The following is a 13,881-nucleotide window of genomic DNA, read 5'->3' as shown; positions in this document are numbered from 1 at the left end:
TAGTCTCAGCAGAGTACTTAAGTGCTTTAAGCACAAAGGGAGGGGGAGTAAAGAGGGCAGAGGAACCACGGTCATGGTTTTTATTTGTTTGTTGCAGTTGATTGTTACTTTGTTTGATCATACTTTGATGTTTGAGAAAATTTTGGACTAGACTTCCTGCTAACATGATACCTTTAGAGAAATGTGTCTGTGTGGGAATAGGAATCAAGAACCCGCTTTTTGCAGCAGGATCCCAACCTCTCAACGCCTTTCAGTGTTCATTCATCAACAGGTGTTCTGAGCAGCTTCTATACGCTGGGCCTTCCAGGCCAGGCCCTGGGGATGCCATGGTGAACAATGACAAGTCCCCAGACACTGACAAGCCCAGCCTAGTGATATTAAAAGCCTGTGAGATGCTGTGATCAGAAGCAATCACAGAACTTCGAGCACTTATTGAAGATAGCTTAATTACAACAGCTTAATTATACAGCTATGTGTGCTAGCAGCTTGCCCGAGGAAGCCTGTAATGGTGCTGATGTAGTGGACATGGTCCCTTTGGTTCCATGGTCCCTAAGTTTATTCTAGTATCCAGTCACCTCATCAGAAAGCAGCTTGCTTGTATTATTTTAGCTTCTTGCAAAGACGCCTTAAATACGTATAAGTAATATGGGCCATAATATGATTTAACAGTGTATGTTTAATTTACATTGTAGGATGAATTTTAAATTGTATTTTTTAGACCCTTTCTAAATCTTCTGCAAATTTACTGAGGAAATATTACCTTTTTATCTTTATGCATAAATAATCTTACACATGTCAAAAGATAAAAACTTGTATTCCTCTATTTGAAAAGTGTTTTTCCTTTTTGTCTTGGCTGCCTGGAAAATAAAGGCTATATTAATATGTAATTGTGGTAACTAACTTAGCTCAAATGCTAGATATTTTTCTTCTTCTAAACAGTTTCCTTCTCTTTTTAAAATTGTTTACCTCTATTGTGCTACTTTATATATATCTAAATACAAAGTACTTCATGTCGTTTTCAGATGCAGCTGATGGCGATGGCATGAATAAATAAAAACCAAGATAGTCGGTGATATGTGGCCTCACACCGGTTGCACATTGAAAGTTTATGTAATAGTCAATAAATGGGGGAAAAAAGTGTTATTCCCTTCCTGTCCTCTGCCCTAGGTGACGTGGCCGGCATTGGCTGGGAGAGAACAGAGGGGACGCCGCCGCCTCCGGGGCAGCCAGCTAAGGGCCGAGTGTACTTCACGTATTGCGGGCAGCGCCTCTCTCCGTATCTTGAAGACGTCTCTGGTGGGATGTGGCCTGTGGTTCACATTCAGAAAAAGGCAGGTTGTCTTGTTGGGAAAGGAAACCCAGTTCTCCTCAGTAATTTGTTCTGTCTGGAAAAGGAAAATTAAAGATACCAGACGTGGCCTTGGTGTGGCTTTGTCTGTAACCTGGGGACCTGGGAGAGCCAGTGGTGTAATTCAGTCTGAACCCAAGGGTAAGAGAAGATGGGATGAGATATCCTAGCTCCAGCAGGGGTGCAGGTAAAAGGGGGTGAATTCCTCCTTCTTCTGCCTTTTATTTTATTCAGACCCTCAAGGAATTGGATGGTGCCCACTTACACTGTGGAGGGCCATCTACTATGTCCACTGATTGAAATGCTCATCTCACAGACACACCCAGCAGTGACAGTGTTTAATCTGGTGTCCTGTGGCCAGTCAAGCTGCCACATGACATTAACCTTCACAGTGTGACTGAAAGCCATAGACTTTATGGAAGCAAGTACCAAGCAAATCTGATCATGTCCCCATTACGCTGAAGAAGTGATGTTTGAGCCAGGTCTGGAATATTAACTGGTTTAAACAAGCAAAATCAGAGCAAAGAATTTTCCAGGTGAAAGGAAACAGCATGTGGCATCGAGTAGAAAAGAACAGTGTTAGAAACTGGAAGGGTCACTGTGTTTGAGTAGCAGACAACGTGAGCGCGAGGTGAGGGGCAAGGCGGGCCTGGCCGGCCCTGCAGAGCTGGAAACACCGGGGGACGCAGGTGCCCCGGCCCCTCTGCCCGGGTTCACGGATTCCACAGCTGGGGCTGTACTTCTTGTCTGACAGTGACGTTCACCTTGAGGTGTTAAAAATGAATACGTAAATAAACCCAGGTCCCTTCCAATCCTTTCTTTGGTCTCTTTTCCAGAACACCAAGACTCGAGCTAACTTTGGCTCCCGCCCATTTGCCTATGCTGAAGGGCAGGCCCACCGCAACGCCGCTGACCTGTGCACCGACCTGGCAGAAGAGATCAGCGCTAACTTTGAGGCCCTGCCCTTTGCCATGGCATCTGACAGTGACAACGATGCTGGCACCAGCATTGCGTCAGACCCTGGCACTCACGGGCCACCCTGCCGGATTGCTGCTGTGGCCACTGCTCAGCAACGTAGGTCACCTCCTCCCGGGGCCCCACTGCTTCCGGGGAATGCAAGTGCTATTAATTCCGTGCATCCCTTTAACTTGGGCGCACTCCAGGGCCCACTGATAATGGGGTAACAGCCCTGGTAAAACAGAATGGGGAGCAGGAGGAAGTGTGGCAGGTTGGAAGGGGCATCCCCCACACGTAGGAAGCCTGCCACTTTTCTGGGCCAGCAGAGCATCGCCACATGGAGATAGAAGCCTGAAAGACTGCCCACGTTTTCTAAGACAGCTAAGAACCCCAGAATTGTATATGAATTCTCCTAATTTAATAATGTTAATCACTTTTAAACACTTTTAAAATGGAAGTCATTGAAAATAATAAACTCTGGAATCTAGGTGGTGGGTGCATAGATGTGCACTTAAAAAAATTCCTGATTGTTTGAAAAATTTCATAATAAGATGGAATAAAGCTGAGCTTCCTGAAATGAGATGTCTGCCACCATGTTTGGCCCTTGGGATACTGGTTTGAAAAGTTTTAAGAGTCTGTTTTACAGGGGAGGGTACAGCTCAGTGGTACAGCACGTGTGTAGCATGCATGAGGTCCTGGGTTCAATCCTCAGTACCTCCATTAAAATAAATAAATAAATAAAAGCCTAATTACCTCCCCTGCAAAATAAACAAAAAAATTTTTCTTTTCGAGAGTATGTTTTAGAGAGGAGTCTGTTTTAGCTATTACCACTGTAATAGCTCAGTGGTAGTGTGCATGCTTAGCATGCACAAGGTCCTGGGTTTTAAAATTTTTTTAAAAAAGAGAGGAAAGGAGAGAAAAATAAAATAAAATTACAACTCCCTTAAAAAAAGAAAAGAGTCTATTTAATTATTTTCCGTGATGAAGAACCTTCCAAAGTCTTTGAGTTGAATGAATTATACCCATAAAAACTATTTTAGGATGCAGGGCAATTATAGGCGATTAGTTATTCCTTTGACTCTGTGCTTTAAAACCCCTCCAAGAACTAGGAGTCTTTCTGTCACGCAAATTAAGTGAATCTGGTTTGTCTCAGGGTGAGAAGTTCACGTGCCCTTGCCTAGAATTCACTGTCTGTGTGCTTTGTTACAGAATATGATAGTGACACTTCCTGTCATTATAAAGTAGAGCTCAGCTATGAGAATTTCATCACCTCTGGCCCAGACCCCCACCCGCCTCCCATTGCAGATGACGAAAGTGATGACGATGACGACGATGACATTCCGCAGGTGGGAGACCCCCGGCGTTTGCTTAGGCCATGAGGAGTGTTTGGATTTGAGTGTGCAAGGCTGGAGTTGTTACACCTTCAGGCACATCACTGTGTCTGCACAGTGACTCTGTGGTATTCATTTTTCTAAACCAGAAGCATCAGTAGCAGAATGTTGGGCTCCACTGCCCAGTAGCAGTCCGGGTGTTGCAGAAATGAAGTACTTTGACAGTAATTCAGCAGTAGAGTTGGGGATCATGTGAAGAGTTTGTATGGCTTTAGAGGGAAAGGAAGAGCTTGCCCCAGTCCAGCTGTCGCCTCCCCTGTGTCTGAGGATACAGTTAGTTTGGTGGTCCGCACGGGATGTTTCCGTCCCTGGCATTTGAGTGGCTGAAGAGCTCAGGGGTGAGAACTGTGAGTCAGGGAAGGACTGGTGCCCGCACGAGGCCTTCCTTCTCCGTTCACGTGTGCCTTCTCCTTCCAGGAGGACCACTATGCCCTGCTGGTGAAAGCGTGGGAGACCAAGGTTTTTCCTACTATCCGAAGACGCTTCCGCAATGAAGCAGAGCGGAAGTCGGGCCTGGACCAGATAAAGGGAGCTCTCCAACTAGGTCTGAGGCTTTGTGTTTTCCTAAGGAGCTCGATTCATGACATGAAGAGATGCGTGTAGATGAAATACAGGATGTAAATCAGAAAAAGAGGCTCGTCTGAAGTCGAGCCAGACCTGACAGTATCTTCTCCCTGGGCCTTTACTGAACTTGGGAGTATTACTTAGCCTTTCTAGACTTCCCTCACCTTTAAAATGGAATCGATAATGGTAGCCACCTCATACGTACATGAAAAATAAGAATGAATACAGATAAAGCTCCTAAGAGCAGCGTACATAGTAAACATTCAGTTAAAACAGTTCTAAGTGTTGCGGTAACTCAAGTGATGATAGTGAGGTCTTTCTCCCATGGCCAGCAATAGCGCCAAGTCTGACTACAGACAGCAGATTAGGAGTGAGTCTGAAGTGCAGATAGCTGATTCCTGTTTTAAGGCTTTTCCTCATCTGTGAAACACCTGCTTTTTGAGATGCGCAAATGCCTTTCCCCAAGAGGCCCAGCCGCTCTTCTGGTGGAACCTCAGTTGGGGTTTTCTGCCGTCATCGTGGCAGTCAGAGATGCTGTAAGAAGATGGTTTTGTCCCTGTGTCAGCAGTCTTTCTCCTCTTGTAACTTTTGTCCTGACTGAGACTAGAAACAAGGAGAAAAACCACTAAAGGGCCTTTATTTCCTCATCAACTTACATGCTGAATCTCTGATTTCCAGTGTATCTCGGTGATCCCTTTTTCTCAGACTGGTGCCAGAACTAGTCAGTGTGTGTACCTACCCCCTTTCTATCCCCAAAGCTAAGACCAATGACAGCGGAACGATCATGTTCATATTTAACCGTGGAAATATCCACTCATCCTCTGACTTGGTGTCATCGTTTCCACTCTCATCAGAGCCCTCTCTCAGCTGCCAACCCAAATTCCAGGGCAGATCATTCATGTTCTTCTCTTTTCTTTTCTCTTAAGAGTTTCAGGCAGAGGGAGCAACATCAGGAAGATCCTCGGATGGGAGTGAGCTTGGGTGGAGGAGGGAGCGGCAGTGAGGCTGACCCAGTGTCTGGAGAGCAGAGAGGGTGAGGGAGGAGCTGCAGGAAGGACGAGAGGGAGCAGGGAGCTGTGGCAGCCTTGGCAGGGACTTTGCGTCTTTGATTCTGTATAAAATGAGGAGCCTTTGGGAGGTTTTAAACAAAGGAGAAACGTAATCTGCTGTAGTAGGTCCTACAGATGGACAGATAATTCATGCCCCTCCATTCACTCTCAGCATCTGAAAGAAAATGCCGTGTCTGTGTTACATCAGACTGCGGAGCAGATTTCATCTTGTTTTCTGACGACTTTCCCTTAATCAGTGTGATACCAAACTCGCTGCTCTCTGCCATGAAGCACCGTACACGTCACTGACTTTGAGAACCAGGAGGCTTTGTTTCTGTTGTATTTATTCAGCCATCGATTCATCCAACACATGCGTCCCGGGGTCAGGCCCTATGGTAGGGATTAAGGAGTCTTCTGCGAGCAAGACACAGACGGTCCCTCCTCCCAGAGCTTACATCCTAATGGGAAAGAGGTAATGCAACAACATGCCCCACGTGGTGAAGGCTGTGTGTGGTCAATCAAGAGGCCACTGCGGGTGTAAGGAGGGCAGCCCGGTCTAGCTTGGCTGCTCACACAACATAGTATTGAAGCTGGGACCTGGAGCTAATTCAGCAAAGCAGCGTTACGTTTCCAAGTAGGACACACTGTTTGTTCCGGGAGTCTGGTGCTGCTTACGGCTTTGGGAGAGTGAGAAGGGGGAGAATCTTTACAGTGTGTAGATAGAAGCTCGTGTGTGTGATCATGGGTTGCCCTGCCTTCATTTTCATGTAGGTTCTGCTTAACTCGGGATTTCTTTTTCTTTCACCATTTGGTCCCAGAGCCATCTTAAATGTCCGTGACCAAGTGTGCCTTCTCTTCCTCTGCTCGCAGTTTGGAGGAGGGAAAATATAGATAACACAGCATAAAATTTTTTTATCCAAAGGGAGCTGCGAGACAGAGCCAGACCCACGACTCCTGGCCTCTTGACTCACCCAGAAGTGTCTGTGGCCCCTGACACACATGCTGCCAAGGGATCTTCTGGGGCTCCGTCTGTGCAGCCATGCAGGTCATCTGAACCACATTAACTTAAACATGAAACATTTACCTTTCAAATACAGTCTCCTTCAGTGTAGCTGTGGCAAAGGCCGAAAAGAGGATAGGAAGATGTCTCTAGTGCCCAAAGGGCCACCTCTGTGAGGGTCCTGTTGTCAGGACCCCAAGGAGGGTTAATGAAACCATCTCTGTGCTGTGCAAGACTTAATTTGACATTTTCCCCACGTTCCCAGGTTCCAGCTCAGTAGACAGCAGAGGTTTTTTTTTTTCTCTCCTACCCACATTTCTTTGGAAAAGTTAGCAAAGTTGCAAAGACTACTTTTCCATAATCTAATATCAGGCCACATGTCACGTTATTCTCTCTGACACTTCTTTCTCTAAGCATACTCCTCTAATTGCAGCCCCTACTTAACTGGCTCAGAAAATTGCTATGCCTTTTCATTACAGCAAGGCCAACAAAGAAAGGAATGGTAGTTAAGTGTGATGGAGATACGCCTTGTTTAAAAGCAGATGCTGTCAACACTGGCATCCACCACTTCCCCAGCGGTTTGGGAGGTGGGAGGCGGCAACAGCAGATGGAAACAGGGTGCCCCACCTCTCCACCCTCCCCACAGTGCTGCTTTCTTCAGGGCCTTTCACACTTACTTACTTGTTTTATTCATTAATAGTGGCTGTTGTTATTGAATGAAATGATGTCTCCTCAATCTGAGAAGGAAGGACAGCAGATTCCAGTAGTGGATGAAAGTTAGTGTAGCTCTCTGTCTCTCTTAAATAAACAGTATGTGCTGGTTGTAGCAATGATCAAACACAGAACAAAAGCACAAAAAGTAAGAAAAAAAACCACCACCCTCACTTTCTTCTTACTCTCCATTTGTCATGTAGTTTGTTCTCTTGACCTAACTAAAATGAAGTGACTACATGATAATGAACCGTCATTTTTAACCATTCTCTATTGATGAATATTTTCATTATTTCCTTCTTCTGTTATATTTCCCAGCAGCACTGCTGGGAGTGTTCTCACACCTTTACACACTCATGTTTGTGTTTCTGTGGGAGAGACTGAGAGATTTCTAGAAATAGGGCATTGAGAATTTTAAACTTGGTAGACACTTCACCTTTGCTAAGAGGTTACGTACTCCTACAAACAGTGTTTGAAAGATCCTCTTATCTCTTCATTCTAGGGATGAGTCAGTGTCGTGGTTGGACTGAAGATCGTGTCATTCTGTTCTGTTCTTCCAGGCATGGTGGATATTGCCCGGCAGACGGTTGAATTCCTTTACGAGGAGAACGGTGGCATCCCCAGAGACCTCTACCTTCCCACCATTGAAGACATTAAAGACGAAGCAAACAAGTTCACAATTGACAAAGTTCGAAAAGGTTTTGCTTTCCCCCTTCCTTCATCTGTGAAACCTCCTCTGAAGTGAGAAGTTGAGTTTTCCCAAGCATAAGCTTGAGTCAAGCAGCTGCTGGCTTTCCTAGGGTGATTTTCCTCTCTCTCAGTGCCGTGACCTCTTCCAGGCTCTCCCGTGTGAGGCCCTACAGCTTCCTGGAGGGGCACGAGCAGATGCTTGTCTGGCCTCTGGGGGCCTCTTGCACATTCCCAGAGCGACTGGCATGAGCCGGGGGAGCCGGGACGCTGGTCAGAGGGAGGAGCGGGGCCTGGGGGGAGCACTGCAGAGAGGCCCTCAGGCTTAGTCCTGGCTGCTGAGCTAGTAAACCAGGAGTATGTGGTTGTGCTGTGCTGATTAGAATTTGATGGAATGTGTCTATTCTTTTGATTAAAAATCTATTGCATATTTTGAGGAAATTAAAGTACAGAAAAGCACAAAAAAGAGAATTTCAAACCACTTATTATTAGACCTTCACAAAAATATCAGAACATCATGGACAGAGTTAGGCATATATATATTTACTTTTCTTTTTTCTTTATTCCTTTTCTCTATTTTTTGAGAGATGTAATTCACATGCCATCCTTTTAAAGCCTACATTTAAGCGGTTTTCAGTATATTCACGAAGTTATGCAACCACCAAACCATTGCCTGCAATTCCAGAACATTTTCATCCCCCTAAAAGAAATCCTGTACCTGTACCACTCCCCATTTCTCCTTCTCACTAGCCCCTGGCAACCATTAATCTGCTCTCTGCTTCTATAGATTTGCCTAATCTGGACGTTTCGTGTAAATGGAGTCATAACAACACGTGGTCTTTTGTGTCTGGCCCCTTTCACATGGCATGATTTTTCAAGGTTCATCCCTGTTGTAGCTCATGTTGGTACTTTCTTTTTATGGCAAAATAATATTTCATTGTATGGATAATTCCCCATTTTGTTTATCCATCATCAGTTGACGGGGACTTGGGTTATTTCTGCCTTTCGGCTGTTATGAATAATGCTGCTGTGAACAGCCGTGTTCTAGCTTTTGTGTGGGTATGTTTTCATTCCTTCTGGGTATATTTGTGGGAGTGGAATTGCTGGGTCATGTGGTAACTTTATGTGTAAGTTTTTGAGGGTCTGCCAGATTGTTTTCCAAAATAAGTGCACTATTTTACATTCCCACTAGCATGTGTGAGGGTTCCATTTTCTCTACACCCTGACCAACACTTAGTATTGTCTGTCTGTTGATTATAGCCATCGTAATACCATCGTGAAGTGGTATCTCATTGTGGCTTTGACTTGCGTTTCTCTAACAACTAATGCTGATGTGTATCTTTTCTTTCTTTGGAAAAATGTTTATTCAACTTTTCTGCCAATTTTTTTTTTTTTGTCTTCTTGTTTTATTGTTGAATTGCCGGAGTTCTTAAACAACATTTTGTTGTATTATCTTCCAGACTGAGCTGTGTCCCTTTTGGATTAGAACTAAACTGAGGGTCTTGATCAGCGCCGTAGAGCTATTTTAGACCCTAAAATATAGGGTCCCAAGGTGATAATGGTACTTGCTCCTGAAAAAACTTCTCGCTCTCCCCTCCTCAGGTCTCACGGTAGTAACCCGCTCTCCAGACAGCAATAACGTAGCCAGCAGTACAGTTGGAACCGCTCTGCCCAAATTTGCCATCCGAGGGATGCTGAAAACCTTTGGGCTTCATGGAGTTGTCTTAGATGTGGATTCAGTGAGTGAACACCTTTTATATACACTGAGACTTTCATGCCCAGACTCCAAGTAACCTCAAAAAGTGATCACGCAGATAGATTACTCTTCAGCTTGGGGGGAAGAAACCAGGCTGAGTGCTGTCATGACAACTGACTTGCCTGAGATTTTCTCATGGGCCCAGATCAGGGCTGATGACAGAATATAAACTCCTGACTCTCAGTGCCGTCAGCTCCCTCAGACCGTGCCGCCGCCGCCATTGTTTTCCACCAGCCGTGTTCATACTGCCCCTACGTTCTAGCTACCTGAGCTCCAAGGGAAGGTCCCCCTGTTGTCCTTGATGAATGGATAATCTGCTATTGTCATGATTGTCATACAGACTCAAAGAAATAGTTTTGTGATTTTGATATCGTCATCTTACTGCTTCTCGCATCCTCGGTTTCCCCACCTGGAAAACAAGTGTATTAAACTAGATAGTCATTTTCTTCTCTGCTTTGCGGAGCCCTCTCAGGGGCTCAGCAAGGATTGCGGAACGGGAGGTGGCAGGGAAGAAGGAACAGAGACAGGGAGTCAGGGCCAAGCTGAAGCTTTCTTTTGAAAACAGAGTCCCGTTTGAAAGCCATGACTGCATGGTCCTCAGGTTGTAAACACATGCTTGCATTTAAGTTTCCCACGAGGGAAAAACTGATGAAATGGTACACAGGTTAAGCCTAAGAGTCTCTGATAGAGAAGCACCAGTCACCGTGTAGATAGACTTTGTATCTGTCTAGTCTAGAGAGACACATAATGTTAGGTATCATTAATGCTTTGAAACTGAAAGTCTTACATCTTTGACTGACTCTCTTTTACCAGAATGTAATTGAAATCATTACATTTTTAAGAGAGCCTTTTGGCTGGTGGTTTACTAAGGTGAACTTTCAGGCAGAAAATTCCGTCAATAATACTGTTAATCTCCCGCTACCTTATGATACAGATTTCTGATTCTGGTTATCAGAAGTTATAAACCTGACACTATTTTTTCAGCAGTGGAAATGTGTGAAAGTAAAATTAGAAAAATAGAAATTTTGTTCATCATTCTGTTATTCCTCAAGTCGTTTGATTCCCTTTAATATTAATCCCTAAATAAAAATTACATTGCTGTTTGAATCTAGAATGTATATGCATGAGCTTACTTTTAAAATTTTTCTGGCAGTAAAATAGAGCTGTCAGATTCCCTGCTTTTACCGAATTATTAATATAAAAACAACGAACATAAATTTTACCTGGCAACAGTGTGTGTTGAACTGTTACTGAAATATAGCACTATTTAAGTTTCTAACTCATGATTACATTGAAGTTCTTTAATTTATTGTACCAATTAAAATTCGCCAACTGGTATGAAAAAGACTAAACACACTATCTGAACTCTCAACTCTCTGATATGACACTGCATTTACTGCTATAAAAGTTTGATTGTATATATATATACACACACATATTTAAACATGGGAAAAATAAGTCAGTGCTCAAAGAAAAAAAACAATTAGACATTTCCTTTTCCTATTGTAGGTGAATGAATTGGTGCAGGTAGAGACGTACCTGCGAAGTGAAGGTGTGTTGGTGCGATACTGGTACCCTATTGACATGTTGGAAAGGCCTCCAGCAGGCTACCGAAGGACTGCCACCAATGGGCTGGTCACGCTGGACAATACCAACCTTCAGATTCACAGGTAAAATTGAGCCCCTCTTTTTGGAGGGTTGCAGGAATCCACTGACTGTGTCTTATCTCACGTGCCGTTCATCGTTGACAAGAAAGCTTTTCCTTCAAAGAGCTGAGAGTTAGAAGGAGCTAGTAAAGGTAATAGAAAAATTTCAGGAGTTGGGAAGAAAAGTTCCATCACCCAGTATCACCTGGCCTGTCAGGCACTCTGCTGTGAGCTGGGGAGATGGAGGGGGAGCTGGAGATTTGGAGAGTGTAAAAGGAGCAAAGCAAGACAGGAAGAGACAGTGACAACGACCGACGAGGAGTCCAGGGGCTGGGTGAGCAGCGAGCTCGTTTCTGTGATGCTAACGAGGTATTTCTTGCCCGCTGCTTTGTGCCCAGCGCACTGCAGGGCCTCTCAGGGGTCATGCGCCTGGCCTCAGTGGATTAAAACCTAAATATCTGGCAAAATTCCCTCACGTGCACCTGTAAATTGTTTCAAGCCTAAAAATTCTTGCCATAATTCAGAGGAAAAGGAAATAATAAATGGAGTTCTCTGATAAAAGTTTCCATAAACTATTTTTCATGCTGTTCAATCATTAGCATCACAATTTCTCATTATATTGTCAATTTTGAACCAACCTGAGTATATTTTCAGCTTAGATCTCTCATTGGAATGGTAGGTACGTGCATCCAGCTGCATCCTTGCCATTGTCACCCAGATATTCCGTCACTCCATTGGGTGGTCTGAAGTTCAACTTGACAGTCAAATTCACAAGGCCAAAATAGGCCGCACTGGGCATTTGCTTCACTTAGGAAGATCCAGGATGGAAGCAGGGCTCTCCCCAGGGCAGTGTCTTCCATGTGTTTACAGCAGGGGTCGTGGTAATCCACACAGAAGTCCAGGGGCCGTTCTCTGACCCCATCTACCCAGTGACAACCCGCGTGTGAGGGACAGGCTTCACATGGTCATGTTCACGTGGTGGCTGAGCAGCCCCACATCCCAAAGAGAAGCCAGTATCTTTTGTGACAACTCCACAGGCACAGCTTCCAGGGATTCTGGGAAGACATGCCCAGTTAGCAAGAGTCGTGGTACCCCCGAAGCTGTGGCTCCCCACCAACAGTGTTCTCCTTTCAGTCCTCCCAGTCCAGATGCAGCTTGCCAATTGTGGGTCATTTTGACCATAAGCAACATACCTGGTGATATTGCTGATATTCTGCTTTTGTCAGTTTTCCAAAGAATGGAGCTGAAAGCAAGTTCACCAAGTCTGTTCTTACATGGATGAGGCACTGGCTTTGTTGACCGTTTACTTACAGATAACCTAATAGCGCCTGAAATGTAGCATGTGAGGCAGAATCTGGTCCTCCTCCTCCAGCGGTCTTTCCTTGTCTCTGAGGGGCCCCAGGGGTCATCCTTTGTCCTCACAACCGCATGTAACCAATCAGCAAGTCCTGTTGGCTCTTCCTACAAAATACATCCCAGTCTGTCTACTTCTCCCCATCTCCGCCACCACCACACTAGTCTGAGCCTCAGCTCTCTTCTCCCCACGACAGCCGAAGTGATCTTTTAGAAGATCACAAATCAGATCATTCATGTCTCTCCTCTAATTTAAACCTTCCCATGGCGTTCCATCTCCCATGGAGTGGAATTCGAGCCTGGATCACGAAACCCTCTGTGAGCCTGAGAGTCTGTCTGCTCCTCCAGCGCCCTCTCCTGCAGCTTCTCTCACACACCAAGCTTGTTCCTTCCTTGGCATCTGTGTTTGTGGTTCCCTCTGCTTACAGTGCTTTCCCAGAACTTTGCTCATTCTTGTCACAATAAATATGTCACCTTTCCTAAAAGGCCTTGCCTCACCATCTAATCTGAAGTAAGCACACAGTAGCACGTGGTCGTAGACTGTAATTTACTTCCCTTCCAGGACCTGATGTTTTTTCTTTTCTTCTTCTTCTCCTTCCCCTTCTCCTTCTCCTCCTCCTCCTCCTCCTTCTCCTCCTCCTCCTCCTTCTCCTCCTCCTTCTCCTCCTCCTTCTCCTCCTCCTTCTCCTCCTTCTCCTCCTTCTCCTCCTTCTCCTCCTCCTTCTTCTTCTCCTTCTTCTCCTTCTTCTTCTTTTTTTTAATTTGCTTATTCTGTATCTTCTCCCTCTAGAACATAAGCTTCCCAAAAGCGGAGACCTTGTCTGGGTCATTATTGGAGCCCCTAGTGTCTAACCTGGGCCCTGGCTCTCACACTGTAGACTCCAAATATTTGTTGAAAAGAATCCCCAAACATATATGCTCGACTATCAACATAAACTATTCAAAGTTTGTAAAGCTTTATTTAATAAGACTTCCATATTTTTGGCAAATTTCTCTGATTATTGACTATTGACTAGCAACTGAGACAAAAGGCAAGAAAGTGCTTTGTAGAGTGCTAGGTTACAGATACAGGACATTTATTATCAGTACTAATGCAGTGATCTCGGTACTGGGAGAAATATGAAACATGCCACAGTTTGATCAGTAAAGTGACAGAGTTTCCGGTCGCAGTGCGGGTGTTCATCAGAGGTGCGCTCTGTCTGAAGCACTCACGTGGATTGGGCTAGGACTCTGGGAAACGAGGTGGAGGGCTTGCCAGCAGAGCCTTGGGAGGCGATGACAATCTTGCAGGGTCGACTGGAAATAGTCTCACTCCAGCTTCGCCCTGGCACGTGAGCTTCTGAAACCCGGGGAGGGAGCGGAGCGGAGTCTGGAGGGTGTTCAGCTTTCACAGTCAGACCTCATCTGTTCTGCTGCCCT

The 13,881-nt window shown here is 45.1% G+C and overlaps 1 protein-coding gene across 11 annotated transcripts in view; it reads left to right on the top strand.

The window, feature by feature from the left end:
• Nucleotides 1-13,881, top strand: part of HECTD4 (HECT domain E3 ubiquitin protein ligase 4) — a 165,778-nt gene that overhangs the window by 121,767 nt on the left and 30,130 nt on the right. For all 11 annotated transcript variants that reach the window (XM_032471594.1, XM_032471599.1, XM_032471595.1 and 8 more), the window contains exons 49-55: nt 1,168-1,331; nt 2,185-2,422; nt 3,515-3,651; nt 4,114-4,240; nt 7,581-7,718; nt 9,310-9,446; nt 10,973-11,133. In XM_032471594.1, the coding sequence (XP_032327485.1) occupies nt 1,168-1,331; nt 2,185-2,422; nt 3,515-3,651; nt 4,114-4,240; nt 7,581-7,718; nt 9,310-9,446; nt 10,973-11,133 (1,102 nt within the window). The remainder of the gene's footprint in view (nt 1-1,167; nt 1,332-2,184; nt 2,423-3,514; nt 3,652-4,113; nt 4,241-7,580; nt 7,719-9,309; nt 9,447-10,972; nt 11,134-13,881) is intronic.

Source organism: Camelus ferus, chromosome 32, assembly GCF_009834535.1.
Source record: "Camelus ferus isolate YT-003-E chromosome 32, BCGSAC_Cfer_1.0, whole genome shotgun sequence".
Taxonomy (NCBI): domain Eukaryota; kingdom Metazoa; phylum Chordata; class Mammalia; order Artiodactyla; family Camelidae; genus Camelus; species Camelus ferus.
Note: the sequence above shows the minus strand (reverse complement) of the source record. Positions and strands in the feature narration are given on the sequence as shown.